This window comes from Platalea leucorodia, assembly GCF_965183815.1.
Source record: "Platalea leucorodia genome assembly, chromosome: 3".
NCBI classification, from domain to species: domain Eukaryota; kingdom Metazoa; phylum Chordata; class Aves; order Pelecaniformes; family Threskiornithidae; genus Platalea; species Platalea leucorodia.
The window spans coordinates 14958250-14985718 of record NC_138825.1 but is presented as its reverse complement, the minus strand read 5'-3'; the positions used below and the strand labels follow the sequence as shown (position 1 = coordinate 14985718).

General features: G+C 52.2%; 3 protein-coding genes across 5 annotated transcripts in view; 2 read left to right on the top strand and 1 right to left on the bottom strand.

Annotated features, from left to right (window-relative positions):
* PPP2R5D (protein phosphatase 2 regulatory subunit B'delta) overlaps nt 1-18012 on the top strand; it is a 28594-nt gene extending 10582 nt beyond the window's left edge. For both annotated transcript variants that reach the window (XM_082307903.1, XM_082307904.1), the window contains exons 6-16: nt 868-960; nt 1471-1601; nt 1992-2051; nt 2755-2863; nt 3743-3796; nt 6616-6786; nt 8870-8997; nt 11086-11187; nt 16827-16899; nt 17378-17494; nt 17868-18012. In XM_082307903.1, the coding sequence (XP_082164029.1) occupies nt 868-960; nt 1471-1601; nt 1992-2051; nt 2755-2863; nt 3743-3796; nt 6616-6786; nt 8870-8997; nt 11086-11187; nt 16827-16899; nt 17378-17494; nt 17868-18005 (1176 nt within the window). In that variant the 3' untranslated portion in view covers nt 18006-18012. The remainder of the gene's footprint in view (nt 1-867; nt 961-1470; nt 1602-1991; nt 2052-2754; nt 2864-3742; nt 3797-6615; nt 6787-8869; nt 8998-11085; nt 11188-16826; nt 16900-17377; nt 17495-17867) is intronic.
* A 3309-nt stretch (nt 18013-21321) lies between these two features.
* Nucleotides 21322-22572, bottom strand: MEA1 (male-enhanced antigen 1). Its single transcript, XM_082307905.1, has 3 exons — nt 22280-22572; nt 22063-22183; nt 21322-21983 (listed from the first exon to the last, which is right to left on the bottom strand). Exons 1-3 carry the CDS (start codon nt 22544-22546, stop codon nt 21820-21822), a joined length of 552 nt encoding a protein of 183 aa, XP_082164031.1. The 5' UTR covers nt 22547-22572; the 3' UTR covers nt 21322-21819.
* A 310-nt stretch (nt 22573-22882) lies between these two features.
* KLHDC3 (kelch domain containing 3) overlaps nt 22883-27469 on the top strand; it is a 26785-nt gene continuing 22198 nt past the window's right edge. The window contains exon 1 of one of the 2 annotated variants that reach the window (XM_082305320.1): nt 22883-22971. The gene's annotated coding sequence lies outside the window, so the exon portion shown is untranslated. Of the gene's footprint in view, nt 22972-23252; nt 23966-27469 lie in introns of those variants that run through there. The other variant, XM_082305323.1, reaches the window with a different exon arrangement.

The window sequence follows — 27469 nt, the reverse complement described above, 5'->3', positions numbered from 1 at the left end:
TGAATGCTAGGAAGCATTTGCTTTTCAGAGTTAAGTCAGCAGCAGCCAGCATGGATTTGTGGCAAGTGTGTGCTGAGTTTTTTGCTCATCACCTCAGTTTTTTCTGTGCTGCTGTCCTTGGCAGCTGGGCCCTACCTGTGGACGGGTGCCCCCATAGCTCCTTCAACTCCAGAGTCAGACCTTTGGGATGCAGCGCTCTTGTTTGGCCTAGTGGCCCCTCAGAAGCACTAGGCAGGGTCAGTCCTGGAATGGACTTGTCCTTCTAGGAGGACAGCAGGACCAGGAGTTGCTGTTTCAGCACTGACAGCCACCTTAAAGCAAGCTGCCCTTTGCTGTCCAAGTGGGACACAGCATGCAGCTCACGTGGCTTAGCAGGGCCACGCCAATCTGGAGTCAGTCCCCAGGAGGCAGAGGACACAATGTGTTTTCCTGGGGTCTGTTTCATTTCTCTGCTTTTCTCTTCTTCCTTGGTGTGTCTCAAGGGCTTCCAGAGAAGCCTGAGCCTTTGCCTTCTCTGGAGGTTTCTCTTCTCTGTAGAGACGTGGGCTGAAGGTGGGAGAAGAGTTTCCCAGGCCTAGTGTCTTCATCTGAGTAGGTGACTGTTGTCTTTCGTGGGACCTGAGGTGATGAGATATCATGCAGACTTGGACAGATATGTGCCACCAGCCCCCTGCCTATCAGAGCAAGGGCAGCTGAGTTGATCCCACTGGGTGGGGAAACACAGGTTCCTGTGTTTTCTCTGTTCCTGCTCAGGCTTCCCAGCCTTTCCCCGAATCCTTAAGGAGAAGGAAAACATTTAAAATCTGAAGTAAATACTGGTGAGAGGATGGGGGGATTTCTAAGTGATCTCTCCTTCTCCCCCCATAGCTGGTGTATGAGTTCTTCCTCCGGTTCCTGGAATCGCCTGACTTTCAACCAAACGTAGCCAAGAAATACATTGACCAGAAGTTTGTACTATCTGTAAGTAATCGTTGCCCCTGCCACTGTGTACCACCTTTAAGAAGGACATGCAGCAGATTTTGGTCAAGGTGTTATGCAAACAGTCCAGTTTTGTTGGCAGGTGCTTGATGATGTGGGTTTTCTTTTTTGCTTGGTCTAGTCTTGCATGAGCAGCCAGAAATCTCTGTGCAGGGCAAGAGTGTGTGTGAGCTGTAGTTCCTGGAACTCGTCACTCATTGTACAGATGGAGAGGGGGCACTGGGGGCCTTGCAGGGGAAATCCAGGGACACGCAAGCTTTGCAGAATGTGCAGGCCATCACTGTGCTTCCGAAGATGAAAGAGGTGCTGATGGTTCCAGCTTGTGACTAGGAGGCTGCATGTTTCAGGGAAGCAACCACTGTGGTCAGGGTGCTGAAGGCATCACTCAGCTGAAAGAGCCACTTTCACCGAGCAGGAGCAGTGCCCAGTGTTGCTGGTAGCTTTGTCCAGACAGGCAGTATGCAGACATTGACCGAATTTCTCTCCTCACAGCTGCTGGATCTCTTTGACAGTGAAGACCCCAGAGAACGAGACTTCCTAAAGACGATTCTGCACAGGATCTACGGGAAGTTCCTGGGTCTGCGAGCGTATGTGAGGCGGCAGATCAACAATATATTTTACAGGTGAGATGTTTCTTAGTGCCACTGGCCTAGTGAGTGAGTGGGACAATCCAGTGAGATAAATTTGGGGCACTAGGCTGTGATTCTCTCTGATCCACACTGTGATTAGCTAAGTGACTCAGTTATGTCACACTACTTTGGTAGGGATAGCGTTCACCTGTGAGGATGTGATAGTGCTGTCTTCAGTGCACACAGCAAATGTTGGGACCTGTGAGCTTCAGCTGATCTGGGGGCCATGAATTTATTTGCTTCTGTCTCTTACACCTTGCCCTGTTGTCTTGGAGTTCTGTTACTTGCTAGGAGACTCCTCGTCTCCAGTGTTTTTCCTTCCTTTTGCTTATCAAACTGTATCCAGCATTTGGCAATGACCTCTCATTCTTCTCTTTTCTTTAGGTTCATCTATGAAACAGAGCACCACAATGGGATTGCAGAGCTGCTGGAGATCCTGGGAAGGTAAGGGCACTTTTGGAAGTCCCAGAGGGCCCATAGTGAGTGAGACCTCCCAGCCCAGTGTGCTGCATGAGCTGGCAGTGCCTTCCTTCAGCAGGTCTTGCAGGAGCCACCTCTTCCAGAGGATCTCAGTCTGATGAAGCACACAGTGAAAGTACTCTCCAGCCTGCTGATAAATGCAGTGGTAGTCTTATCCTCCCCAGATTTGTCTCCTGTTCTTTTGAGTTTGAGTCCAGCCACACTTGCTGTCTTGCTTCAGCAGGCAGTAAAAGAGAGGAGTTCCTCGCAGCCCTGAGAAACCTTAGCAGTGGGCAGCCTTCTCCATGGCTTCAACTGCCCTTCTGTTTGCAGCCCTCTCTTATGCCACCATCCTCCTGTTCTGTAAAGTACAAGCCTCGAGGACTGGGCTGCCTCTGTGCTGGCCTTCCCAGAGGTTCTGCTTAAGTGTGTGTGGGCTCAGCCTGGCACAGGACAGAGCAGAGCCCAGTCCCCATCAGAGACGTTTCCCTGCCGTGCCTGCTGAGGAGACACTCTCACTGAGCATGGTATGCAGGTTGGGCCCCAGCAGCCACACTTCTGGTGGGTGCTTTCTCAAGTGACTAATGAGAGCTAGGGCAAGCCACTGATCCTTTTGAGGTGATATAAATACAATGATACTGTATTTCTGCTGGGTAAAGATGTTAATGAGACTCTTGTTTCTTCTCAGCATAATCAATGGGTTTGCTTTGCCTCTGAAGGAAGAGCACAAAATGTTCCTCATCAGAGTCTTGTTACCACTGCACAAGGTGAAGTCCCTCAGTGTCTACCACCCACAGGTGAGAATTGCTTCAAGTTCCCAGGGCAGAATGTGATTCTTGCAAAAGCCATTGTTCAGGCTTGCTTATAGCTATTCACTGGGCTGCATTACTGTGTTGTACAAAGTTCTTGCTGTGAGATGTTTTGGGCTCTGCACTAGTCCCTTCCTGCAGTGGTTTGTCCCAGCCTCGTGATGCCTGGGCCTGTATGTATATGTGTGTGCTTTTTGCCACTGGCTGATAGGAGGGTATCCCACCATTTCCTGGTGACTTAATGCTGTGGCCTGCTTTGCCTTTCTGTGCTGGAAGTTTGTGAAATATTGGGGCCCTGCTGAAACCAGAGAGGTAAAATTCTGAGCTACAGTCATCAGCCTGTGCGTGCGATGTGTCAGCTGTTAGTCACCACTGAGATATGCGGAGAAATCAGTGTGCTGGGCTGCTAGGCTGGTATAGAGATTAATTTCTTGCAATTTAGAATACATAATAGAAGAGTAGAGAAGATCAGGGCTCGGGCTAGGAAGTGAAAAAGTATGGGTACTGAGCAGTGATGTCTGTTCTCCCAGCCTTGTTTTTATGGGGCAGGGCTTTGTGATAGTCAGGTTTGTTCTTTCCCATCGGTGCAGCTGTGCTTGCATTTGAATGTATTAGCTGCGGACTGCTCTAGGTGGCTCAGGTTTTAGCCTTTATGCTGCATGAATGTCCTGAGCTTAGGCCCTGCCTGCTTGGTCTTAGAGCCTTCACTTGCCGTCAGAAGAACTGGATTTGTTTGGAGCTGCAACTGCCTGCTCATCACACACGCTGTGGAGGGCATAATGTGACTTCCAGCCAAGGGTGGTGGTGGCACTTTAATCTCAGGTACACTTGAGGAAGCTCTAATCTTGCCATGTTTTTTTCTTGCAGTTGGCGTACTGTGTTGTACAGTTCTTGGAGAAGGACAGCAGCTTGACAGAGCCAGTGAGTAGTCTTGCTTAACCTCTGCGTGTCAGTCAAGTCCCAAAAAAGCTTCACGGCTTCCTTAGAGTACAGCAAGGGTGAAAAAAAGGCTAAAGAGGCTGGGAGTCAACTGGATTGTTTACTGGGTTAGCCTGGTTCCCTGTGGGCAGAAGAGTCTGTGCTGTTCATGTGCAAGCCTTTAGCATTCTCTCCTGAAAGCTTCCGGAAGGTGGGCTATAGTCTTCCTTTGTGCTTCGGATCTTGGTGTAGCAGAAGGAACACTATAGCAAGCTGTCCTTTCAGGGCAGAGCTTTCAGCTAATGACAGATGCTGCAGAGACAAAACACATGGCCATCTGATATCTGATGGAACCAGCGTGAGCTTGTGGGAGCCCTGAAATAATAAAAGTTCACTCCAGACTGCCGGAGTTGGCTGAAGAACTGTGGAGATGAGGTTAGGAACCTGGGACACAAAAGTCTACTTAGGCAAGCCACTGTTCCTTGGTGAAAGTATTCCCCTTCCTGCTCTAGCATCAGTTTGCTATGTCCGTAGTGTTAAGTCACATTATAGACACATTTGCCTTCAGGATGTAGTGCTGGGAAACAGCAGGTTCAAAAATGTGTGAGCAGTGTAGATGGGGACCTCGCATATTGCAGTTACTGGCTGCGCAGACCTGCAGGGTTAACCAGGCTATATGCTGGCTTGGCAGAGGGTGCAAGCAGGAGACAAGTGTTTCTCCACCCACTGCAGGCCAGGAAATGTCTTCTACAGAGCTGAGCTTCACAGCCTCAAAACAGCAGATGGCCAAAGAACGCGGTGCTTGTGTCACTGTAGCAGGGAGCACCAGAAAGTGTGAGCATTTTAATGAGTAACGCTCGCTGAGGTCGTTCTGTTCTCTGGCTGAAATGTGTGCGTTCGTGGTGAGCCTGACTGCGCTCGGTGGAAGCTGGTCAGCTGTTGTCAGCTTTCTGGCTCCTCAGCTCTGACACCAGCAGTGCTGAAGCAGACCTCCCAGCTTTTCCTTTAAATGTGGGTCCTCCATTTCCTGTGTTCCCAAAAGCCTGCTCTGAAACGAACCGCGTAAAGTAGCTTCCTGATCATGCTGAGTACTTCCTGTGGCTGACATCCAGCCCGACAGCCTCCTGCCAAAGCCCTTACTGTAGGGTGAGGGAGAAGAGAGAAACAGAAATCTGTCAATATTCCCAGCATTCATTTTGCAGCTTATTCAAATAGTAAAGCTCCACAGCTCATCACTGCTTCCTGGGTAATGGGTTATTGGCCCCTGGATTAGAGACCCAGGTCTGGTTTGGTGCTTGAGGAAAGCAGTGGGATGACCCAATTTCATTACCTTCAGTGGGTGTTGCGTTGGGTCTCAACCAGACATACCGAGGCCATATTGCCACACGTTGTGTCCTGTTGAAGCGTTGTGCTTGTGAAGGTTTTGAATAGACTCCTGAGATGACTGGGGTTACTGAAGTCTTGAAGAATTACAGGGCTTGTGCATCAGCAAGGCTCTGAATGCACTAGGAGATGTTGCCACCAGTGCTGGAAGGAGGCCAGATCACTCACTAGGTCCACACTTGCTTAGAGTGGGCCTCCCAGAAGCTTGCTCAGCAAGGCTTGACATGGTAGCTCTTGCGTTAACAGCAGTCTGAATGACTGCCAGGTGAGCAAGGCCTCAGACGTGCTCAGTAATAGCAAAGACAGACTCGACACACCTCGTACCACCTTAGCTGTAGGAGAAATTACATCTGAGTCACTGAAGCTAACTCTTGCCTGAATGGCAGACCTGAGTAATGACAAACACTGAGGATACCAAACTGTTGGCTTCTCAAGCCTTGAGTTGGGGGAAAAATAACGCTCAGATGTTTCTAATCTTGCTGTTGTATTGCCCACTACTGTCCCTCCACTGCTGTGAACTTCCTCGTGAGTGCTGGCTCCAGGATCAGGTTGATGAAGTATCCAGAGTTTGAAAGAGCAACTCCTACTGCCAGCTGTCTGTGAATCTAGTGTCCACAGAGATACGGCATTTCTGTAAATGCCGTACCAATGGCTCCAACAGAGTGAAGGTCTGCAGGATCTTGGATCCTGCCTTTGACTGGGTCTAGAAGCAGATGTGTAGGGAAGGAAGCAATATTAAAAATAAGTAAATAAAATCAAGTGGGATATAGCCCTTTCCCTAGTATATGCTTCCAGTATCTTGTAAGCAATATTTTACTCAGCCAGAAGTTGCATCTGCATTGTCATATTTAATTATCACCATTAGGCGTAACCTCCATAAACTTGTCTGCTCCCTTCTGGAGTCTGTTCGGACTTTGAGTCTCCACAAAGTCTAGCAAGAATGAGCTCCGTGATCCAATTACTTTTGTGTGAAATGGTGCTTCTTTTCCTTGTCCCAAACCCCTCCATTGCATTATTTATTGGGTGCTCCCCAGTGTTCAAGCTCTGCGATGTGTCGAATAATGATTCCTCAGTGACCTTCTTCATAGCGTTTCCAATTTTATTAATCGATCTTCCATGGTTGCTCTGCACCATCTGCCAGCTGCTGCCCACTCTGGTTTGAGACTTCCGTGTTAAGCTGTGTTTGGGGAAAAAAGTGGTTCTAAGCTTTGTGCTTGTAGTACAAAATCGTAGCAGCCTGGGCAGTGCTGCTGTCTTGCGTGTAACTTGGCAGAGTTTGGGCTTTTCTCTTCTTTCTTCCCCAGTAATCCACCTTGACTTTCTGAGAAAGTCTATTCTGTTATTTCCTCCCCTCTGCTGTTGTGACCAGACCCTTAAAAATTTATTTCACAGCTGGTGTTAACTTTCAGCCTCTAACACTCTGTACTCTCCCCGCTCAGGTGATTGTGGGCTTGCTGAAGTTCTGGCCAAAAACTCACAGTCCCAAGGAGGTGATGTTTTTAAATGAGCTGGAAGAGATCCTGGACGTGATTGAGCCATCTGAGTTTGTGAAAGTTATGGAGCCCTTGTTCAGGCAGTTGGCCAAGTGTGTCTCCAGCCCGCACTTCCAGGTGGGTTACAGCTCAGGGAGGGGATAGGGCACTGGCTTGTAATCCACTTGGCATGTGAGGGTGACACCACAGCTTTTGGGCTTGTCTTTGTGGATTAGTGGTACGTGGAGGTGTGACCAGGGTGAGTATTGGGTTGACATGTGGTGGGAGGCAGTGAGAATCCTCACCACAACCACAGAGCAAGCTCATCCCAGGAGAAAACAAAGCAGATCAGTGGAGCCCCTCCTGCTGCACTGTGCTATTCAGCACCATGTCTTGCAGCAGGCTGGAGCTGGAGCAGAGGTTCTCTGCCACCTCCTGTTTTGGCTAGCAAACATAGAGTAGATCCATCCAGTGTCACCCTGTTGTAGTAAAACCAAGCTGGCTGCAGTACTGGAGGGAGGCCAACCAAAGAGTGTGCAGAGAAGGTACTTTGTATTATTCTGGTGTAAGTGGTAAAGAGTGAGGTATACTGGAAAAGTGCTAGAGTCTGCTGCTTCCTTGTTTCCACTGAAGGGGAAGCTGGCTGTAGTACCAGCCTAAAACAATCTCTGTAGCTGGTAGTCCTAAGGTTTAAAATGTCCAGGATGGTAGGACCTCAGGAGGTGTTCTTGGCTCACTGGTGTAGGTTGCCATGAAGAGTGCCCAGGAAGAAGATAGCTTGCTGGTGAAACACGTGGCTGACCCAGGTATGGGTGGGGTGTTAAATAGTGACATAGCCCTCCCCCAGAGTGAGTGTGACTGCACAGTGAGGCAGACTGGCTTCAGGCTGTCTTTTCATACAGGGAGGTACAAAGTCATGTGTTTACAAGCCAAAAATTAGGTCAGTCTAGGTCACATGTGTATGTAAAAGATCACTGTTTCCTGGAAAGGACTGGGGGAGCCTGATGGAAACCAGCTGGACATGGATTACTGGTGTGGTGATGGGAACTAAAAGCCTAACATGACCTTTGGGTGTGGAAGGAGCTACCATAGGGAGCTAAGGAGCTTGAATAAAGTAGAGTAAAGGCTGGAGGAGAGGCATCCTGTACTTGATAGCAGCTCTCATCTGCTGCCAACTCTTTAAAAAACAAGACTGAAAAACCTGGAGAATGTGCAAGCACTTTACAGCCTAAGAAAATTAACTCCAAAGCTGTCCCATACAGTCAGGCTGAACAGTCTCTGTGTCTGCAGCTTGTCTGAGAGCAAAAATAGGAATGTCAGTCTGAACACCTTAGTGGGGGAGAGTTTTCTCTGAGTGGACTGTGTGTTAATCTAGCAGACAAAGGCTTAACAAGATCTAATAGCTGGAAACCAAAGCTAGGTAAGTGAACACGAGGCGAGTTTCGCTTCGTTTACTCATGTGGAACAATACATTAAGGGGATATAGTGAGTTCTCCATCATGTGAAATAGAAAACCGAGACTGGATGTCTATCTTCCTAGGTTTTTAAGCCATTCTCAAGCTAGCGCTAAATGCAGATATTAGCCTGGTGATCTGCATTGCCCAGATTTGTGGTTAAATATGAAGAATTGTGGTTGAATCTATCACTATGTGGAAACTTGTTAGACTTGTTTGTCTTGGTAGAGCGGGATGGCTGCCCCAAGATTTTCCATATTTTCACCTTTACTGAATCAGGGGGATGAATTGTGGGCCTGGTGAATGAAGTGTGCTCTGAAGCCCAGAGAGACTCTGTTGTGGGGAGGGCCAGGGAGGAATGGGACGAATGGAGCTTTACAGAGGACATTCTGAGGAAACAAAGGAGGCTTGGAGCTAGTCTGAGCTGGGACCTGGAGTGGATGACATTAGTGTCCTCAAGTGTTGTGTAGAGGGTGGTGGAGTCATCAGTATATCGACAATAGGCTTGCCTAGTCAGGAACGTGAGGTTTTTCCCAGGAAAGTGAGAAGTCTCTGACAGAGGCTGAGGGTAAGAAGGCTGGGCAGCGGGGATGAATGGCCTTGTACAAGTTGGCAAAGGTCAGCCCTGCTGCCCGTGCTGTGGGGGAAGCATTTGCTCCTCGCCTGGGTGGTGGCAAGCTATGGCCTCAGCACTGCACAGTTTCCCTGTGCGCCACAGGTGTTACTGGAAGGAGCCTCTCCAAGGACGGCTTTCTCTCCCACTGCAGGTGGCAGAGCGAGCGCTGTACTATTGGAACAACGAATATATCATGAGCCTGATCAGCGATAACGCAGCCAAAATTCTCCCGATCATGTTTCCAGCACTCTACAAGAACTCCAAGAGTCACTGGAACAAGTAGGTCTTTCCGCATGCCCTGGCACTTGCTGTGCATGCAGGATTGCTTGACCTACGAGCAATCTTGGGATGTGCTGCTACAGTGCAATGACGCATGGCGCTCGGTGACACCAGGTGCTGAGCCAGAGGGGTTGTTAGTAATATCAGCATGGAAAAGTGCCACAGCAGACCACAGTGGCCTGCTTCTGCAAGAGGTCAGGCACCTGCAATGACCCGCCTTGGGGCCATTGAGTCTACCCAGAGTTTGATACCTGCATATCACTAACACTGCCAGTCTCTTGGAGGTTTTCCAGCCAACTTCTGGCTGCTTGTTAACTAATGATCACCCGTATGCTCTCCATGACCAGAGACCTTGGCTAATGCAGTGCCTGACTCCTTGAGTACAGGAAGAACGGAGAAAGCAGAACTAACTGGGCAGGTGTCCCATGTCAAATTATTGCCCTGTGTCTGATTCCTTGATACTAGTCTGTTTTATGGTTCTCCCATCAACTTCCTTTCTTCCAACTGCTTCTTCAGTTGATTCCTTACCTGGTTAATTCCAGTTGTAAAACTCACTTCCTTTTAATGAATTAGCTAAAAATACTCAGTCCACAGAAGAGATCCTAAAATCTTCCAGCAAAAACCACAAGAACACAAAAAAAAGTCATCTTCCCCTATTCTAGAGGGTGGAAAAAAAGCAAAATAATTAATTCTAGGGAGGCTGGGCGAGTCCAGGGCTTAGGAGTATACTGTGGTAGCAAAGACAGGGTTGTGAGGTGGAAGTTGTTTGCAGAGAGCTCCCCACTGGTCTGCTCTTTGACTGCTTCCTTCTCTTCATTGTATCAGGAAGCACGAACTTGAGCCACTGGTCAAGGGTGCCCTAAAGACTGGGGTGGACACAGACAGGCAGGCATGAATGCGCACAAACACCCAGATACACACACATGTGCACCAGCAGGCACATGCATGTGCAGACAGGCACGTACATGCATGCACACACATGTAGGATGTGTGTGCACATATGCACGTGTGCGTGCAGACAGATGCGCACAGGCACACTCTCACTCAGTGTTACTGGCCCTCCTGATCAGAGTTCAGAAAAGGACTTTATGTTCTTGTCCGAAACCGTTCACCAGTTCTGTTTCCTTCTTGCACCAGTCAAGATTCATGATTCTGCTGTTTCTGTCTTTTCTTCTTATCTCCTTCCCAGTGGTATGGCAGAAGAAGTCCTGAAGGTGTTTTCCTCTTATTTCTCCTTGTCTTTGTTTTAGCACTAGCCGCATCTTCTCAGGGCAGGTTGAGTACCTCAGATTCTCCTCTTCTTTCCCGTAGCTTGTCTACTCCGACACTTTGTCAGACAGCCTGCATAAGTCCGGTAGGGCTGTAGCTCTCTTCCTTATTCCATCTGTAGAGCTGGCAAGGCACAGAGCTCAATCTACTGAGTCTCTTGTCTTTTGCCTCTGGGTCAGGTATTTCAGAGACAGCTTCAATACTTGTTTTTATTCCCCGGGAGAGTCCTTGTCCCAGAGAGAGCTCACTCACAGTGCAACCTATCCATAATTGCTGACACAAAGTCAGCTTTTCTTCTGTGGTATTCTTTGTGCTGGTTCCCATCTCTACAGGGCTGTTGAATGTCTGTGTTTTGGGCAGCTCAGTGACAAAGCTCATGACTGGGCAGCCCAAAAAAGTCATTGCGTATATGCAAGGTGAACTGTGGGAGGCACTAAAGCTAGATTAGGTAAAGCCCCCTTGAGAACAGCCCTGAGTAGGTCCCTAGCATCCTTCCTTTCCAGTTTCTAACTACAAGAAATAAATGCATGAATGCATATTTTTGCATTCATTAGTCTGACCACAGTAGAGCAGACCTGTCCCAGGGGTCTTCTTTTTCTTCTTCGTCTTCTTTCTCCCTGTGTGATAGTCTCTGCTGTGTTTGTGGAGGGGGGGTTCCCATGCTAAGAGCTGGGACTGTGTGAAAATCTTTTGTCACGTTGCTGTAGTACATGAGTTGCTGCTGCTGTTAGGTCTTGTCTGTGCTGCTGGTGCTAACTCAGGGCTGAGAACCTGGAGGATACCACCATGACTTGTTCTCCTTTCCTCATTTCTTTGCAGGACGATCCATGGGCTGATCTATAATGCACTGAAGCTGTTCATGGAGATGAACCAAAAGCTTTTTGATGACTGCACGCAGCAATACAAGGCAGAGAAGCAGAAGTGAGTAAGAGATTCTTGCCAAGTAACTTGAGCTCATCCCGGAGTCTCCTTGGGGTACAGTAACAGATGGCAGATGCCAGTAGGCAGAGGGGAAATGGAAAGGTGGTGCAAATCGTTTTGTCAAAAAGTAGGATTCCTCAGCAATAAATATGTGTAGGGATGAGAAGAGGTAAAATGTGTGCCTTGATAAAAATTCTTTCAGTTCTGCTGAAGCAGGTAGCTTGGAAGAGTGACAGAGTTTGCTGGGTCATGAGGAAACAAATTGTGATGTAAAGGATACTCAACTTTGCAGAGATGCTTATGCTCTGCCTTGGAAATATTTACCAGTTCATGTATGTCGTAGTGACACCAGTGGAATCCTGCTGCTTTAGAAAGACTTTTCTGAAGAGCTTTGCTGCAGTGGGCATAATGCATCTTTCACACCACAGGACACTTTCAATTTTCCAGTAATAAAGGTGGAATAATACCTGGAATTTCAAAGAGCAAATGGTGGGGATAAAATCTGAGCTCAGCAAGTACCTGTGCCATGATGCTGTAAAGAGGAAAAAACTCCACTTTTTCTGCTTCCTTGTGCTGGTTTTGGTGCTTGTATGACTTGCCTTGGTGAGCTGAGTCAGTTCAGTAAGCTAGAAGGAAACTTCTGGGGTTTTTTTCTGGGTCTGTTTTCTGCGGACTTAGTGACATAAAATAGTGCTTCTCATTCCTGGATGAGCTAGGGCTGCCACAAGGGTGGCGTTGGGGAGAGCAGGGCTAACCTTTGCTGGCAGTGGGGAGCTCTGGGGTACATTCAATTGTTTTGTGAAATAGTAATAAATAACAAAGTTGAGATACGAATCAGAGCTTGGGGATGGGTAACCTGCATATGGAGAAGTTAAGGTTTTGTTAACATCTAAATTGGGAGCAAGCAAGATTTTTTTTTCCCATTCCAGGACATTTGTGAAGCCCACAAATGTCTGCACATATATTTTAAGTCACGGTGATAGCACATTTACTATGAGATCTACCTGGTGTTTCCATCAGGAGCTTTTTCTACTTGTTTAGCTTCTACCCATGCTGACCTGCTGAGGGTGACTGTTCCCAGCATTGGTGTGTGGCTGATGGAGGATTGTTCTGGAAAAGGTCGGCAAAGCAGCTCAGAGCTGTCCAAGAAATGGATGGGTAGAGCTGCACTGTTCCCTGCTCTTGTTAAAAAGATTTTTTTTTTCTCTAGTGCCTCTCTGCCTAATTATGCTTCAGAAAACCTTGTGCTGGGTTTTTATCAAGGATGTACCTTTTGCTCTCCTAGATAACCAAATTTGGTAAAATGTCAATTGAAAGCTTGGTGGGCGGGATGTAACAGTGTCTTTTAGCAGCTGAATCTGAGATGAGTTTACCTACGGTGAGCGTGATACAGATCCTCAGCTAAGTGGGATTTCCCTGCCACAGGGACCCAGCTAAGGAGGCCTTCGGGCAAAAACAAGAAGGCTCGACTCTGCTGTCTCTAGCACAGCATTAGCAGCTGTTCCTGGCTTGAGAAGTGTGGAAAGGTCCCCCTCTGAAGGGGTGCTAGAGCTGGGAAAGAACGTTGTGAAAGGTCTGTAGGGACAGGCTGGGAGACAACTAGAAAGGGAAATTGGTGGCAGAAGGGAATGGGGTAGGACAGCAGGCTGGGGGGGAAGTGCAGCTTGTCTGGGCAAGGAGGTAGAAGGAGGTAGAGACTGTGGGCAGAGGTACAGTGACGAGCCAGGTTGTGGGGTAGTGGTGGCGGTGGTAGTGTTATTCTTAGTCTCAACAGATAGTGGGGATGGGATAGGTAAAGGTAAGAAATTAGAGGAGGAGAAGTGAGGAGATCAGGGGTTGTTGGGCAAGGGGCCTGGGACTGGACAAGGATGTAGGACAATGGTGGGGGAAAAGAGCATGCACTTGGGAAGGTGGATTAGAAACCTGGGTTTCCTAGAGCAGTGTGCGTGAGTTCTTTGCTTAAGTCCATTGTGAAAATGTCATCTTTTCCCTCCATGTCTTTAAAATATCCAAGAAATACAGGCAAATCCATGTGCACTTAACACTGTGGCTGCATGTTCTGGAGTGTAATAGAATAAGTTAGAAAAAGCATGTTTCACAGGCAGGAAAAAGTGTTTAGTGGTGTCTCCCTGGTGGAACGAGACCGTTTCGTAGCTGAAGAGTCTGCCTCGGAGTTTGGGGTGCCATTCCTGCACTTTCCCTACCTGCTCTTCTTTCCGCAGAGTGCTGCGACCTGTTCTGGTGAGCAGCAGGTCCCGTTGCCTCCCTTCAAGGGGAGGAGACATGCTGCATCCGCAGCTCATTTCTGCGGCCTCCCTGGCAGAGCTGGCTGCAGGCCATGCCTGTTGGTGGACAGTAATGTGGCATTGCAGTCAATTCCTGTTTTCTTTTCAAGTGCGGAGACTTAAACTGAGTAGAAATAGTACTTTTTTTTTGTAATGAAAACCTATGAGGCTGTGATGTCAAGTGGCTCTGGAGGAAAGCAGCGTGCCGAAGGCTGCCTGTGGGAATGCTGGCTCGATCACTGTAATGCAGGATTGACCTTTAACTGTGTGATGCCTTGCTTTTTCATAGAATCATAGAATTGTTTAGTTTGGAAAAGACCTTGAAGATAATCAAGTCCAACTGTTAACCTATCACTGCCAAGTCCACCACTAAACCATGTCCCTAAGCACCACATCTCCCCGTCTTTTAAATACTTCCAGGGATGGGGACTCGACCACTTCCTTGGGCAGCCTGTTCCAGTGCCTGACTGCCCTTGCAGTGAAGAAGTTTTTCATACTATCCAATCTAAACCTTCCCTGGTGCAACTTGAGGCCATCTCCTCTCATCCTATCACTTGTTACTTGGCAGAAGAGACCGACCCCCACCTCGCTACAGCCTCCTTTCAGGTAGTTGTAGAGAGCAATAAGGTCTCCCCTCAGCCTCCTCTTCTCCAGACTAAACAACCCCAGCTCCCTCAGCCACTCCTCATAAGACTTGTGCTCTAGACCCTTCACCAGCTTCGTTGCCCTTCTCTGGACACGCTCCAGCACCTCGATGTCCTTCTTGTAGTGAGGGGCCCAAAACTGAACACAGCACTCGAGGTGCGGCCTCACCAGTGCTGAGTACAGGGGCACTATCACCTCCCTGGTCCTGCTGGCCACACTACTCCTGATACAAGCCAGGATGCCATTGGCCCTCTTGGCCACCTGAGCACACTGCTGGCTCATGTTCAGGCGGCTGTCAACCAACGCTCCCAGGTCCTTTTCTGCCAGACAGCTCTCCAGCCACTCCTCCCCCAGCCTGTAGCGTTGCATGGGGTTGTTGTGACCCAAGTGCAGGACCTGGCACTTGGCCTTGTTGAACCTCATACAACTGGCCTCTGCCCACTGATCCAGCCTGTCCAGATCCCTCCGTAGAGCCTTCCTACTCTCCACAGGACCTTGGCCTCATCCAGTGAGACTGACAAGTTTGAAACGCTGAGGCTTCTTTATCGTAGACAGAAAAAGAAAGAGAGGCCTATGAAGTGTTTTCCCAATGAGCCACTAGAGACCTTGTGCTATGAACTAGAAAACAGCAGGCTTGGGAAGGGCTGCACGTGCAAACAAAGCCAGTAAATGTGAAACAGTGAAAAGGAGAGAGCTTGTAGGTACACAATTAGGCTGCAACCAGATGTTGAGAGGCCTGCTGAGAAAAGGCTTGGCCATGTTTTTAATTAGTTACTGTGCCTACGAGTGAGGTGAGCTCAGGCCTGTCACCGCGGCACCCCTGGCTGTGCAGCTGCAGCCAAGGCTGCTCATGGAGGGACAGACTCTCCGCGGGACACGTGGGGATGCTCTCTGCTGTTCAGTGCAGATGGACTGACTGCGCCTTACTAATCTCCGCAAACATCTTGAAGCTGTTTGAGTTATCAGAACCCTTCAGAAAACAGTGGGGAGGTTGGGGCGGGCAGATAGTGTCTCATCCTGAACGTGCCCTTCTGTAAAAGCGCAAGGGCCTTGAACGCTGCCTTTCAAGAAGTGAGGTGTCAGCGTGCCCTGGGGCCACCCGGACACTGGACATCTCTCTGGTAGCAGCTACCTTGCCTCCTTCAGCAGAGGCCACAGCAGCGGGAAGGAGAAGATACCTCCCAGTATAGCTGCTCTTTTCCAGATGTCCTGCCAGTGGCTTTCTCATACTGCTGGTAACGGGGTCAGGAATGAAGGGAGCTGATGAGGTGCACGTCACCTGGAAAGCAGGGCTGGGGCTGCTGCTCCCGTAGACTCAGCGCTGTCCTGTGAGGCATTCCTGTTTAGAAAGAGAGGGTTCTCGGAAGACTCACATGGATGAGTGACGCTTTCAGATAAACGGCAATGGAAATGTCCTAGCGTAGGAGGTAAAGCCAGGCCGATTGATGAGGTTGGGAGGAAGTTTCCCCTGCAGAGGGATGCAGGACAGCTGTAGTACTACAGTTAAGTCAAAGTCGCATCAAAATAAAGATGAAACTTCGTTTCATTCTTTGGAAATATTTCTTTGGCTGAAAAGAGTGATCATGGGTGTAAAGCTTTCAGATTTTTAGAAGCTCTGCTCTTAGTCAGACCGGGTATTCTCTTTACAAGGTGGTCTTTTGCAATATCAGCTGAGCACGTGATGGGTAATCTGGTGGATCTCGAAGTGCGATGAGGAATGGAGGGCTTCCGCAATGCTATTCAGACTGCTTTGGTGATCTGAAAGGAAAGAACTGGTGCTAGAGATGCATGGACCTGGATGGCTGGATGGGTGCCCGTGGCTCACCGTGAACCAGACCAGCAATGTGATGTGGTCCAGCCAAACAAAATGAGCTTTGTTTTACACCCTTACGTGGCACGGTGGTAGACATGATACCAGCAAAGTAGACATTGCTTTGGAGGGGCAGTGGCCTTCATAATGTGAGGGCCTTTGTGGACAGACATATTGGTCTACATTTCCAGTGGCAAGATTGGAGTAATACGTAAGTTTCTGTTTACCAGGCGTTAAAAAGGATTCTGGAGAAATTGGGGATGAGTCAGGAAAGAGCTAAGGAAGATCAGTGCTAATTCCTGGTCACAGTCCCCTGCAGACAGATCTCCAGATCTCTGTCAGAAAATGAGGTGTGGGTTATTCATTTGGGGTTTGGGTTTGTTTGGGTTTTTGACCTTATATTCTCTGATGGAGTAGTCTGCTGCTGTGCCTGGCGGTTTGGGCAGCTCTCTGGTGTGTTATGGCCAGAGAGAGAGGGAACTGCAGGCAGCTGAGCCGCAGCTCTATTGGAAATGGCAGTTTGTCCTTCTGCATCTGTGGGGCACCAGGAAAATGTGTGTTTGACATCCAAACTGGTGTCATTGCTTTACTCCAGAAACCAGTCACTCTGGCCCACTCCTGCAGCACAAAGCCAGGGAAAAATTAACCGCTGCAGCCCACTGCTGCCACCCTGTGCTCTGAGGTGAGCGAGGAGCATGCCTGCCTGCCTCCTGCTAGCTGCAGCGTGTCTCATCGTCTTGCCACATCTCAACTGTAGATAGAATTAGGGGTCTCTGAAGGACAGAGCAGCTCTTCCCCTCACCTGCACTTTTCTGCTGTCTCTTGCTTTTGTCTTCCTGTGGGCAAAAGCTGCGCTTTCCCTGGGAGTTCACACTTGCTCTCTCTCTCTCTCTCTGCAGGGGAAGGTTCAGGATGAAGGAACGAGAAGAAATGTGGCAGAAAATAGAGGAGCTGGCCCGGCTGAACCCCCAGGTGGGTAACAGCAGGACCTAGAATGAATGAGACAAGAATGTGCTGGGGGTCTTGCCCTGCTTCCTCAGCTCATGAGAGCAGACTCTAGCACCTGATCTCAGTCCTGTGCACCCAGCTGCAGCAGTGGCCCGTCCCTCCCAAAACCTAGTGTCTTGGGGATGCTGGCAGTGTTTTACCAGCCTGGCCCTCTGTAGCACTGACCTCTAAGTAATGCCTCATAGAGAGCATGTACGTGTTTATGGACTGCTCTCTCAGCTGCGGCTGCGCATGCAGTGTGCTGTGGCTCAGAGGGCACAGGTAGGAATGGGTAGGAGAAGATGCTCCTTTCCTGTCTACCTACTAAAGGTACCTGCTGCTACCTTTGTGGTTGCCAGAGAGGGCAGCTGGAAGAAGCGCGCCATGCTGTGTTAGGAGGCTGGGGGAGAAGGCTCGCTGTTGGATGGTGTGCTGACTTTCCAGCTGTCTGTGTTGTCTGCAGTACCCTATGTATTACGCACCTCCGCCATTGCCTCCTGTCTGCTGTATGGAAACGGAGACCCCAACTGCGGAGGATATACAGCTACTGAAGAAAACGGTGGAGACGGAGGCTGTGCAGGTGCGTAGGTGACTAGGGTGCTTCCACAATTACTCTCAGACCAGCCAGGACATAAGCAGAGTCCGTCCAGGGTCCAGCAGGCAGAACTGGCTCTTTCCAAGCGTTCTGAGCGTAAATGCCCCTGCTCTAATCCCTGATCTTTAGAGATTGACCCGTAGTCTGAAGAGTGGAGTTTATCTATCCTTCCCACTCTGGAAAAAGTGCAAGTGGGACTTTTCTGTGTCCTTTTGTTCTGTGTTTGGCTCTCAGCCTGTTCCGCAGCATGCTGCGGTGTCACCCAGCATATCCTAGAATGGTTGGAGTCAGAGAATGGGGAGGCTGGAGGAGTGAAGGGGTTTGCTACTGATCCCTGACTCCTTTCGTTTGTCTGTAGATGCTGAAAGACATTAAGAAGGAGAAAGTTTTGCTGCGCCGGAAATCTGAGCTTCCTCAGGACGTCTACACTATAAAAGCCCTGGAGGCCCACAAGAGAGCAGAAGAGTTTCTCACCTCAAGCCAGGAGGCTCTCTGACGGGCTCAGGAGCTGGCCCGGGAAGTTCTGCCCCATCCCTTTCCCCCAGGGGTCACGGAAATGCACTTGGTTCTCATGTATAAATAAGGAATGAACATGGTGAGCTGTGCCTGTCCTCCACTCCATCTGCATCCATCCAGGGTAGACCTGGTTTTAGGTTATAACTTGTATCTCACCACTGTCATGTCCTCCTGCTTTTCCTCCTTCCTCCTGCTTTTCCACCTCGGGTGTGCGTGCGTGAAGGGAGCCTGCCTGACCTGTGATTGTATCAGCCCAGGCAGGAGTCCCTTCATTTCCAGCTGCCGCCTGGTTCTTACTCTGCCTGGGAGCCAGAGCCTTGCTGCCCTGCAACACAGGCTCTGTGTTGGCCAGAGACTACCGCGCGTGGCTCAGCATGCTGCTACAAGCCCCGGGTGCCCATCTCTGCCATGCCTGCCCCCGTGCTGCCTGTGCAGCCAAGCCCTGCAGCGGTCGGAGGCCAGGCTGAGCTCGGGGTAGGAGCGCGTGGCAGAGTTTGTGGGGGCTCTGCTGCCTCTCTGCCCTGCCTTGGGGTACAGCTCCGCAGCTGGAGGGTCTCACGTACAGCGGAGGAGATGTTTGCTTCCACCTTTCTTTTGCTTCGAGCCCCTTGTTCTGTTCCCCGTCAGTGGAGTGGGGGTTCAGTGCTTCGCCACCCCCAGTAAAGCTGGGTGCAAGCACTACATACTATTGCAGCCCTCCCTTTAGAGCATCCTTAGAAGCTCTCTTGTGGGAAAGTGAATTCCTTCAGCTGTTTGTGTTGGTCCGTGCTGACTTGTCTCCATCCTGGTGTCTTGGGTTAATTGTGGGCCCAGAATTAACTTCCCGCTTCGTAGCAGGCGTCAGCCACTGACTTCTGCTTTCTTCCTCTACCTGCTCAATTAAAATACTCCTGCAGCTCTCCCTTTGTCGCTGTATCCCATCCTTAGCTCTGCAGTGGCCAGGGTTTCCAGGAAGCTTGTGCTGCTAAAGTCATTTCTGCAAACTAGTGGAAGCAATGGATACACCTTACGGGGCCAGGCTGAGTTTCTGAGTGTTCACTTGTCTCCTCTTTATGATCAATGGCTAGGTGCTACTGCTGAATTGCTTCCGCGGGTGCTCTGAGCAAAGTTCGCCTCGCCCTGTTACTTTGGCACCTGCTGTGGCCAGAGGCCCTTGCTAGTTATCATACGGTGCATCAGGGACTTGTTGTGCTAATTTAGCATTTAGAGCGCACTTGCTGATAGCCCAGGGGGTTGCATAGCACTTGGGTGCTGCTGTGATCTGGCTTCCTCCCTTACCTTTTGTGGTGCAGATTCAGTGCCAGGCCAAGGTGCCACCTGGGAGAGGCTGGCTTGTGATAGAATCATGGAACCGTTTGGGTTGGAAGGGACCTTAAAGACCATCTGGTTCCAACCCCCCTGCCATGGGCAGGGACACCTTCCACTAGACCAGGTTGCTCAAAGCCCCATCCAACCTGGCCTTGAACACTTCCAGGGAGGGGGCATCCACAGGTTCTCTGGGCAACCTGTCCTGTGCCTCACCACCCTCATAGTGAAGAACTTCTTCCTTATATCTAATCTGAATCTACCCTCTTTCAGTTTAAAGCCATTACCCTGTGTCCTGTCCTTTGTAAAAAGTCCCTCTCCGGCTTTCTTGTAGGCCCCCTCCAGGTACTGGAAGGCTGCCATAAGGTCTCCCCGGAGCCTTCTCTTCTCCAGGCTGAGCAACCCCAACTCTCTCAGCCTGTCCTCATAGGAGAGGTGCTCCAGCCCTCTGATCACCTTTGTGGCCCTCCTCTGGACTCGCTCCAGCAGGTCCACGTCCTTCTTATGTTGGGGGTCCTAGAGCTGGATGCAATACTCCAGGTGGGGTCTCACCAGAGCCGAGTAGAGGGGCAGAATCGCCTCCCTCGGCCTGCTGGCCACGCTGCTTTTGATGCAGCCCAGGATACCGTTGGAAAAAGGGAGTTTTCCTCGCTTCTTACCTGCTGCGCTTGCTTTCTTGACACATAAGCTTAAGTGGGTTTGCAGTAGTGCAAGGGAGCTTACGGGGCCAGTGCTAGTCTGACACTGCTTTGCAGCATCATGGGATGTTGCAGTAGGTCCTGGTGTATCTGCTTGTCCTCACCAGTAAACCATTCCCAGGTCAGAGGTTCGTCCCCTCTAATCTTATTGCTGGTGTGCAGCACATCTTTCCTTCAACCCAAACGAAGCTGTTTTTTCCCTGTGTATCCTGTACCCCCTGCCCTGTTTAGCTCTCTTTCAGTTCGGCCCTCGTTAGGCATGCCACCATCTCTTAGGAGCAGCTGGCAAGCGTGAGCACGTGCGAGATCACCCACAGTCACGCAGGACCCCGCCTCCCCTCCGCTTCATGCAATGGGCCAGTTCATCAGGAGACTTACGAAACACCTCAGGGAGGTTATTGCTTATTTTGAACATTAGTCCGAGCTCATGGTCAGCAGCTGCCTACCAATTACCTCACGCCTGGCACAGCGCGTAGACGTGCACTGGGTGATGCCGGATGGCGCACGGGAGCGGCAGGCGTCTCGGGGCGCAGCGGAGACGAGGACGGCCGAGCGCCACCCGCAGCAGGGCTCGGGCTGGGGGAGGATGTTTCTTCCCGTTGCAGTACAGGCTTTCCAACTCATCCGCTTCGCGTTGCGTTATAAGCCACCACCTCATTTTTAGAGTGCTACAGCATGCGTGCCCTTGCTCGAGCCTGCTTGCTGCTGGGCAGTGGCTGCCATTCCCTGCTGCGGGCTGTTCCGCCTGCAGAAGGAACAGAGACTCTGGTGCGCAGAGGCCGTCGCTGCCCTGCAGATGGTCCGTCGCTGCCGGCAGTCCCCGAGCGCAGACGGAGGAATGCTGCCGGTGTTGTGCCATGTGCAGGACTGCAACGCATCACGACTACGTGCTGTACGGCTTTGATGTTCTCATAGCTTTGTGTGTCTTGTTCTGGGTCAGGGAACTTACGCTTAGTACCTTCACGTTGCCATTAGTTTGCTGCCTACTCATTCCAGTGTCCTGGAAGAAGGGGACCATGTGAGAAAGGGGGGGAGCGTGTTCACCCCCTCCGCCACACGTACCGCTCGTACGCAGACCTGCGTCTGCCACGCTACAGCTGCCCCTTGCTCAACACTCGGTTTCTAGCGTTAGTGCTGCTCATTTCTGCCTACGCCTTTCCCCACATCAGCCAAATGGACAGAACTGGAGCTGCCTCTTCCACTTCACCTGGCTCCCTCCTCCCGAGGGAACGAGCAAAACTAACTACTGCATTCACCCCCTGGACACAAGTATTAAGCTGCTTACAGTTCATATGTACATATGGTGTACTTTATTTTCAGTAGAGCATTACATAGTATGAAAGTGTTGGATTTTGTACAGATGTCCCTGTATGTACAGAACTAAATAAAACCGATCTCTTGGAAAGACACAATGGACTCCACCTCTGATGTTCCAACGCTCAGCCCCTGTCCTGGGAGGAGGGGCCCTAGCGTGGAGAGGAGCTCCTCCAGCACTGACAGCATGGGGGCAAATCCAGTGTTTGTCCCAAGGGAATCTGGGCAAAGCCAGCCAAGCCCCCTCCCTCCAGCGCACACGGGTATGGAAACCGGTCGGGCTCCTGGGAGGCAGAGGAAGCCAACGCAAGGACATCACAGCGACTTACGCGCCAGCCAGAACCAGGAAAGAGGAGCGGGATGGGAAGCGGGACAACAGTGGGAGAAAGTGGAAGGTGGATGCCGGCAAGTCCCATCGCCCCCCGGCTCTGAGGCAGCGGGCCGCTGGTCCGCAGCCCCCGCGCCGCAGCTCGGCCCTCACTTCCACTCGGGCCTGGGGCCGCCGAGGCTCTGCCGGGCCTGCAGCGTGCGCTGCACCACGTCCTTCCACTGGTCCTCCGAGATCTGGCTGGCCCAGGCGGGGATGCCCAGGGTGGGAAGCTTCACGCCGGCCATCGTCCTCTTCACCAGCTCCACATGCTCTGGGAAGGGAGAGGGCGTGAGGCCGCGGCCCAGCCCCGCACGGGGCGGCCGGGGGGGCCCGGCCGGAGACGCCGTTACCTGCATCCATGGGGATGGAGCTGCGGCTGCTCTGAGCCGCCGCGCCTTCCTCCGCCGCCGCCGCCGCCTCCTCCTCCTCCTCGCTGTCGGCCGGCGGGTCGGGCAGGTGCAGCCTCAGCATCTGCGGAGAGAGGCGGGCAGCGGGGGTGGGGGTCGGCCCGTTCCCGGGACCGCCCCGCCGGCTGCCCCCCAGCCCCGGCCCGGCCCCGGGCGGTACCTGCAGCCGCTCCTGCAGGCCGGGGCCCGGCTCGACGCCGCCCGCCAGGGCGGCGGGGGGAGCCGCCTCACCGGGGCCCTGCTCCGGCTCCTGGCTCAGCGGCTGGTACAAGTACCCCGCGCCGCCGCCGCCACCTTCCTCCTCCTCCTCCCCCTCCTCCTCCTCTTCCTCGTCGCCGCTCCAGCCCGCCGCGCCGTCGGGGGCCTCCGGCGGCCCCGGCTCCTCGGGACACACCCGCTCCGGCCCCATGCTCCGCGCCACCGCCATCCACCGGGCGCGGCGCCGGGGAGGCCCCGCCGCCGCCGCCCGGAAACGGCGCCGCCGCCGCCGCGGGGCACTGTGGGTGTTGTAGTCCTGGGGCGGGGGGGGCGCCGGGCCGCGCCGCCGCTGCCCTCCTCCGCCGCTGCCGGCCCCTCCACCGCCGCCGTACCGTGCCCGGCCGCGGGGCCGGCGCAGCGCGGGGGGGGACCGGGCCGGGGGCGGGGCGGGGCAGGGGCCACCCCCGGGCGGGGGGCCTGGGCCCGGCACCCCCGGACGGGCCCCGCGGGGCCGTGCCGCCCCGGCGGGGGAGGGCGCCCGCGGTCCACGGGCGGGCGGGGCCGGGCGGGCGGGGCGGCGCCGGACTACAAGTCCCAGGGAGCGGCGGGCGCGGCCGTCGGAGAGGGGCTGCTGGGCCGCCTTCCCGCCGCCAGGTACGGGACCGGCGCTGAGAGGGACCGGGGCTGAGAGGGACCGGCCGTCGGAGCGGGGAGCCGGCGGGGCCGCGCCGGTGCCGGGGACCGGCGGTGGCGGGCGGGGGGGGCCTGGAGCTGCCGCCGAGCCCCTCCGTGAGGGCCGGGGGCGCGGGGCCGCCGCCCTCCCCGGTTGCCCTCGGCCGCCGGTTGGGGGGCGGCGGTTGGAGGGGCGGGGGGGGGGCGGGCGGCCGGCGGGTCCGGGGCGGGCTGCCCGCCCCCGCTCCGCGCCCTGCCTCCGGCCGCCGCCGGGCCTTCCCCCTCCGTCCCGCCGGCCGGGGGTGCCGCTTCAGCCCGTTTCGGCTTCCACCCGGGCTCGGCCGCCTTGGTCTGCCCGCAGGGTGCCGGTGCCGGTGCGACGGCAGGTGCCGGGGGAGAAAACGGGGCGGTTTATGCGTAAAGCGTGAAACGCCACGTTAGCTGTCATCGCCTCGGCTTCCCTGAGCCTCCTCCCTCCCTCCCGAGGGCTGCCCTGGGCACGGCAGGAACAGCTTGGCGGTAGCCAGAGGCCCGGGCAAATCCCTGGCGGGGAGAGGGGGCGAAGGATCCTCTCCGGAGAGGCGGCGGTGGGGTTGGGGAGGCAAGGCGAGAAGTCGGCTCAGTGGGCGCAGCATCTTAGCTGGGCTTTGGGCAACAGTCAGTCAGCCGTGGGCCAAATATTTGGGCAAAGATAAAGAGGCGGTGCCGCTGTCTGCAGGGAATAAATTCCTGCCTGAGCAGCGTGGTCTGCGATTCCCGTGTCCAACACGAGCTTCCAGCTCGGTCTCGGTTAACAAGCTCAGGGGCCGTTCTAGCACCGTCTAGTTTACTGGTGCTGGAATTGGCCTTGCGAGCGTCCAAGCTGCTGAATGTGCAAGCTTGCAATTTCACACTGCCTTAGCATAAATAGTCAAAGCATCAGATAAATGTCAAGCATGAGCGAAGAAAGCGGGTTGTTCTCGTGCTATCTCTAACAGTAAGTTGGATGTGCTTGAAATAGAACTGTCTATATGGACTGCTGCGAGCTGGCTGGGCTATTTTAAGTGTTACTAAACCTTGTGGCTGGCATCTTTTGGGAGACGGGACTGAGGCAGCCACACGGTAGGATTTGCTCTCCGGAGCGACTTTGCAGGGGCAGTAGGGCTGCTCTGCTTGGGGTGGTGCTGTAATTCGGGGGGGATGACGGAGCGAGCCCGCTTTCTGCTGGGTTTCTCCCCCTTGCTGGGGGAATTGACTGCAGCAAGGCTAATCTGAGCAGCTTTCAGGAATGGCTCTAGGTTTCTTTCTGTGTGCATAGAGGAATGAGGCAGCCCAGTGATCTCTCTTTACGCAAAGAAGCGGATCCAAGGACATGTATTTTTGTACCAAGACTGTTGTCTGGCTGCTGTACTGGGAGATGGTCAGTAGCTTTCTATTTTGAATGAAATGTTTTCATATTAATTGTAGGGATTGAAAATAGAAAGTCTAGAACAAACAGCTGAAAAATCTGACTGTAAAAACCATGATTACTTCCCCCCCCCCCCCCCCTCCCATCTATGCCACTTTGCTCAGGTCCCCACAACAGTGTTGGAAGGTATGCTAGTGAGAAATGATTGAGTGATTTTTTTTTTTTTTTTTTTCTGGTGATCTCAGATGGCTGTATGCTGTGCTGGTAGACTCTTGTTAGGTGTAAGCTGGGGCAGTTAGGATGAAGGTTGTTTCAGGCATTATGTGCATCTTCAGACAACAGCGGAGCCAGAGATTTGGGAATGTTGTCTATAGGTGCTGTATTCGAAGAACACAGAGCTGACTTAAAATCTGGTTGTTCCCTTGCTTAGCAGTGAAATGCCCCAGGTGAATGGCTGCATTCCCTTTGCTGGATGTCAGCGCTGATGAAGAACGAGGGAGGTGCTGAAGGACGTCCATAGCTATTTCTCTGCTTACAGACTTGTGAGCTACCACTTGTGGCCAGGGGTCACGCCTGACCACAGCGACAGAGCCAGCCTGCGGTCACCCCACGGCTCGTGTTGCACCACTTACTCTGGGAGCGTGTACCTGGGCTTGTGGTGCTGTGCACGGTCAGGGGAGGGCTCCAGGCAGTTCTGTGGGACCACAGCAGGTTATTTTGAGCACTTTTTAATTTTAGCCTCCCTGTGCTTAGTGGCACAGGAACAACTCATTGCTGTGCTCACTTAATTTCCAGCATCATCAGCATCGGGTGCTTCCACAGTAGGTAAAGTGTAACCTCATTTTTGGAAACGTTCTTATTCCTGGCAATTAATGACAGGACATACCAGGATTTCGACCCAAATTTTTCTGTGTTCTCTGTGCTCGACTGTACCTCTGGATAGGTTATGCCAGACCAGGGAAATGGGGAGTTGTGAAGATCGTGTGATTGCCGCCCCTGTGAGTGCAAAACGAAATGAAAAGATCTATTAGTTTTTGGAGAAGTGAAGGGGGGAGCTGACACATGTGTCAGTGAAAGCAAGCGGTGGCTTGAACAGAAGCACGTGCACCCTTCTGCGAAGGAGCCCCCGAATGCGTGCGTGCACGTGGTCGGGATGCTCAGCACGTCGCTTCTCCTGGCTGAGACTGGGGGAAGAGAGGCAGCCAGAGCTTCCTGATGTAAGGTGAGCGAGTGTATGCCAAGCTAACAGAGTGTGTGGGAGTGCGGTTTCTTTGGTTTTGTTTCGTCTAGAAAATCTCTCGCTGTATAAGAAACTTGTGCTTGTTTTCATGGAGCTTTTTGGTCTCCCTGTAAGTCTATGGTCATAGTTCCTGGGGCCGTTGGGGCACGATTCCGGCTGGATGTGCTGAATTAGCCAAAGAGATTCCTCAGACCTTCAACCAGCCTCTGCTGTGGGCGCAGATGAACTGCGGAGGCTGCTCTGTAAGAGGTGCAGCTCTGGGGAGGAGAGGGGTGGCTCAGCAGGATCCAGAAAAGGGATGCACGCTCAGCTCAGTGTCCGCATGAATCCATGTAGAAGGCAGCCCTCCCCTTCCCCTGCTGGCTTTCGGCAGTAGCAATAGCTTCTGTGATTTAAACGATTCAGCCTTAATTTTTCTGTGGTGTGAAAGCCCTTCCTCTGATCCATGATGAATGTTAGTGTCGCTAACTGTCCCTTTGGTTTGCTGTGCAGAGTGAAAAAGCATCTGGTTTGCCTGAGCTGGGACGTGTACCGCCTCCTGCAGCCAGTGCCCTCCGGTACAATTTGCCTCTGTCTTGTCAATATTTCTGTGTTTTATAGCCTACGTCCCTGTTGCTGGTGCCCTAAATGAGAAATCACAGTATGTATTTTGCATAACTTAATATTGTACCGTTGGGGGAAATTGTTAGTAAATTGTTTCATATCGATTTTGCTGTTCCCCTCTCCCACCAAGCTGTGTCCTGTGTAATCTTTAAAGAAATCTAAGGCACACTGCCTAATGTCAAGTGTATTAATGCCTCCTATTAAGAAGTCCTCCTAGGAATGAGGTTGGAGAGTGGTGTATTTATGTCCTTGTTTATATCATTAAAATTATCATTGGAAATCAAAACCTGAAATGGAACTTAAAAGCGTGCATGGTTGTAGGGCAGAAAATAACTTTTTTTCCTCAAGAAATGTGTTTAACTCATATTTGCAGAGAGGGGGATTGCAGGAGGAAAATTTACTTTGGGGCAGAAGACGGCTCTAATGAAACGATTTCCAAAAAAGGCAGGAGAGGAGAGAGGCTGGAGCCGGACGCAGAAGGCGTGGAGAGGAGTGGGGGTCCTCGGGAGAGCGGGCGGTGCGGGGTGGACCTGTGTGTGGCCAAAAAGGGGAGGAAAAATTGCTTGGCAAAGGCGGGAAGACATTGTGATGGTTTTGGGGTAGGGTTGTGGCCAGTGGCAGGAGAGGAAGATGGAGTTTGGCTGGATGATTTTATTACAGTGTAGAGAAGAGCACTCGGGTTTGGAAAAACCCTGGCAGCTTGTTAAATCCTGTGTTTTCCTTTGCCTTTTAATATACAACCCTGTAAGGATCGCTTCACGCTTCCGATTGTTTTCTTTTCATAAAGGGAATGAGTGTTTCTGCCTGCCCCGGGTCTGGCGAGCGGCAGCAAGAGGCTGTGCTGGCTCGGCTTTGCACGTGCTCTGACGGGGCGTCCCCATCCCAAGCCAAGGCGAAGTGCAGCCAGCTTCAACCCCGTCACCCCCACCACTGCCCCGGGCCTGCGTACAGCCGCCTGCCTCCTGGGAAGGGCTGATCTCTGGGAAAAATCTTTCCCTGTAATTGTAGTCGTAGGAAACAACATTGCAGCATTGTTGCTACAACATCAACATCATTTCCTACAGTGTAACCAGCTGGGCCTTGAGCTGCTGCCTCTCAATTGACCAGATTAACTTCTTAGGACGTGCAGCCTTCGTTTCCTGCGTTCCTATGACTAATCTTAATTATGAAGCTGTTCAGGCAGGGTGGCCGAGGCTCCTGTTGGAGTGCCAGGACCGGCGTCCTGCTCGGGCAGCAACGTGCTCTTCGGC

Coding starts and splice junctions, on each gene's coding strand:
- MEA1 (XM_082307905.1), bottom strand. CDS start 22,546: ATGGCGGTGGCGCGGAGCATGGGGCCGGAGCGGGTGTGTCCCGAGGAG. Junction 22,184..22,279: donor GCCTGCAGGAGCGGCTGCAG/GTACCGCCCGGG, acceptor CTCTCTCCGCAG/ATGCTGAGGCTGCACCTGCC. Junction 21,984..22,062: donor CTCCATCCCCATGGATGCAG/GTAACGGCGTCT, acceptor CTCCCTTCCCAG/AGCATGTGGAGCTGGTGAAG.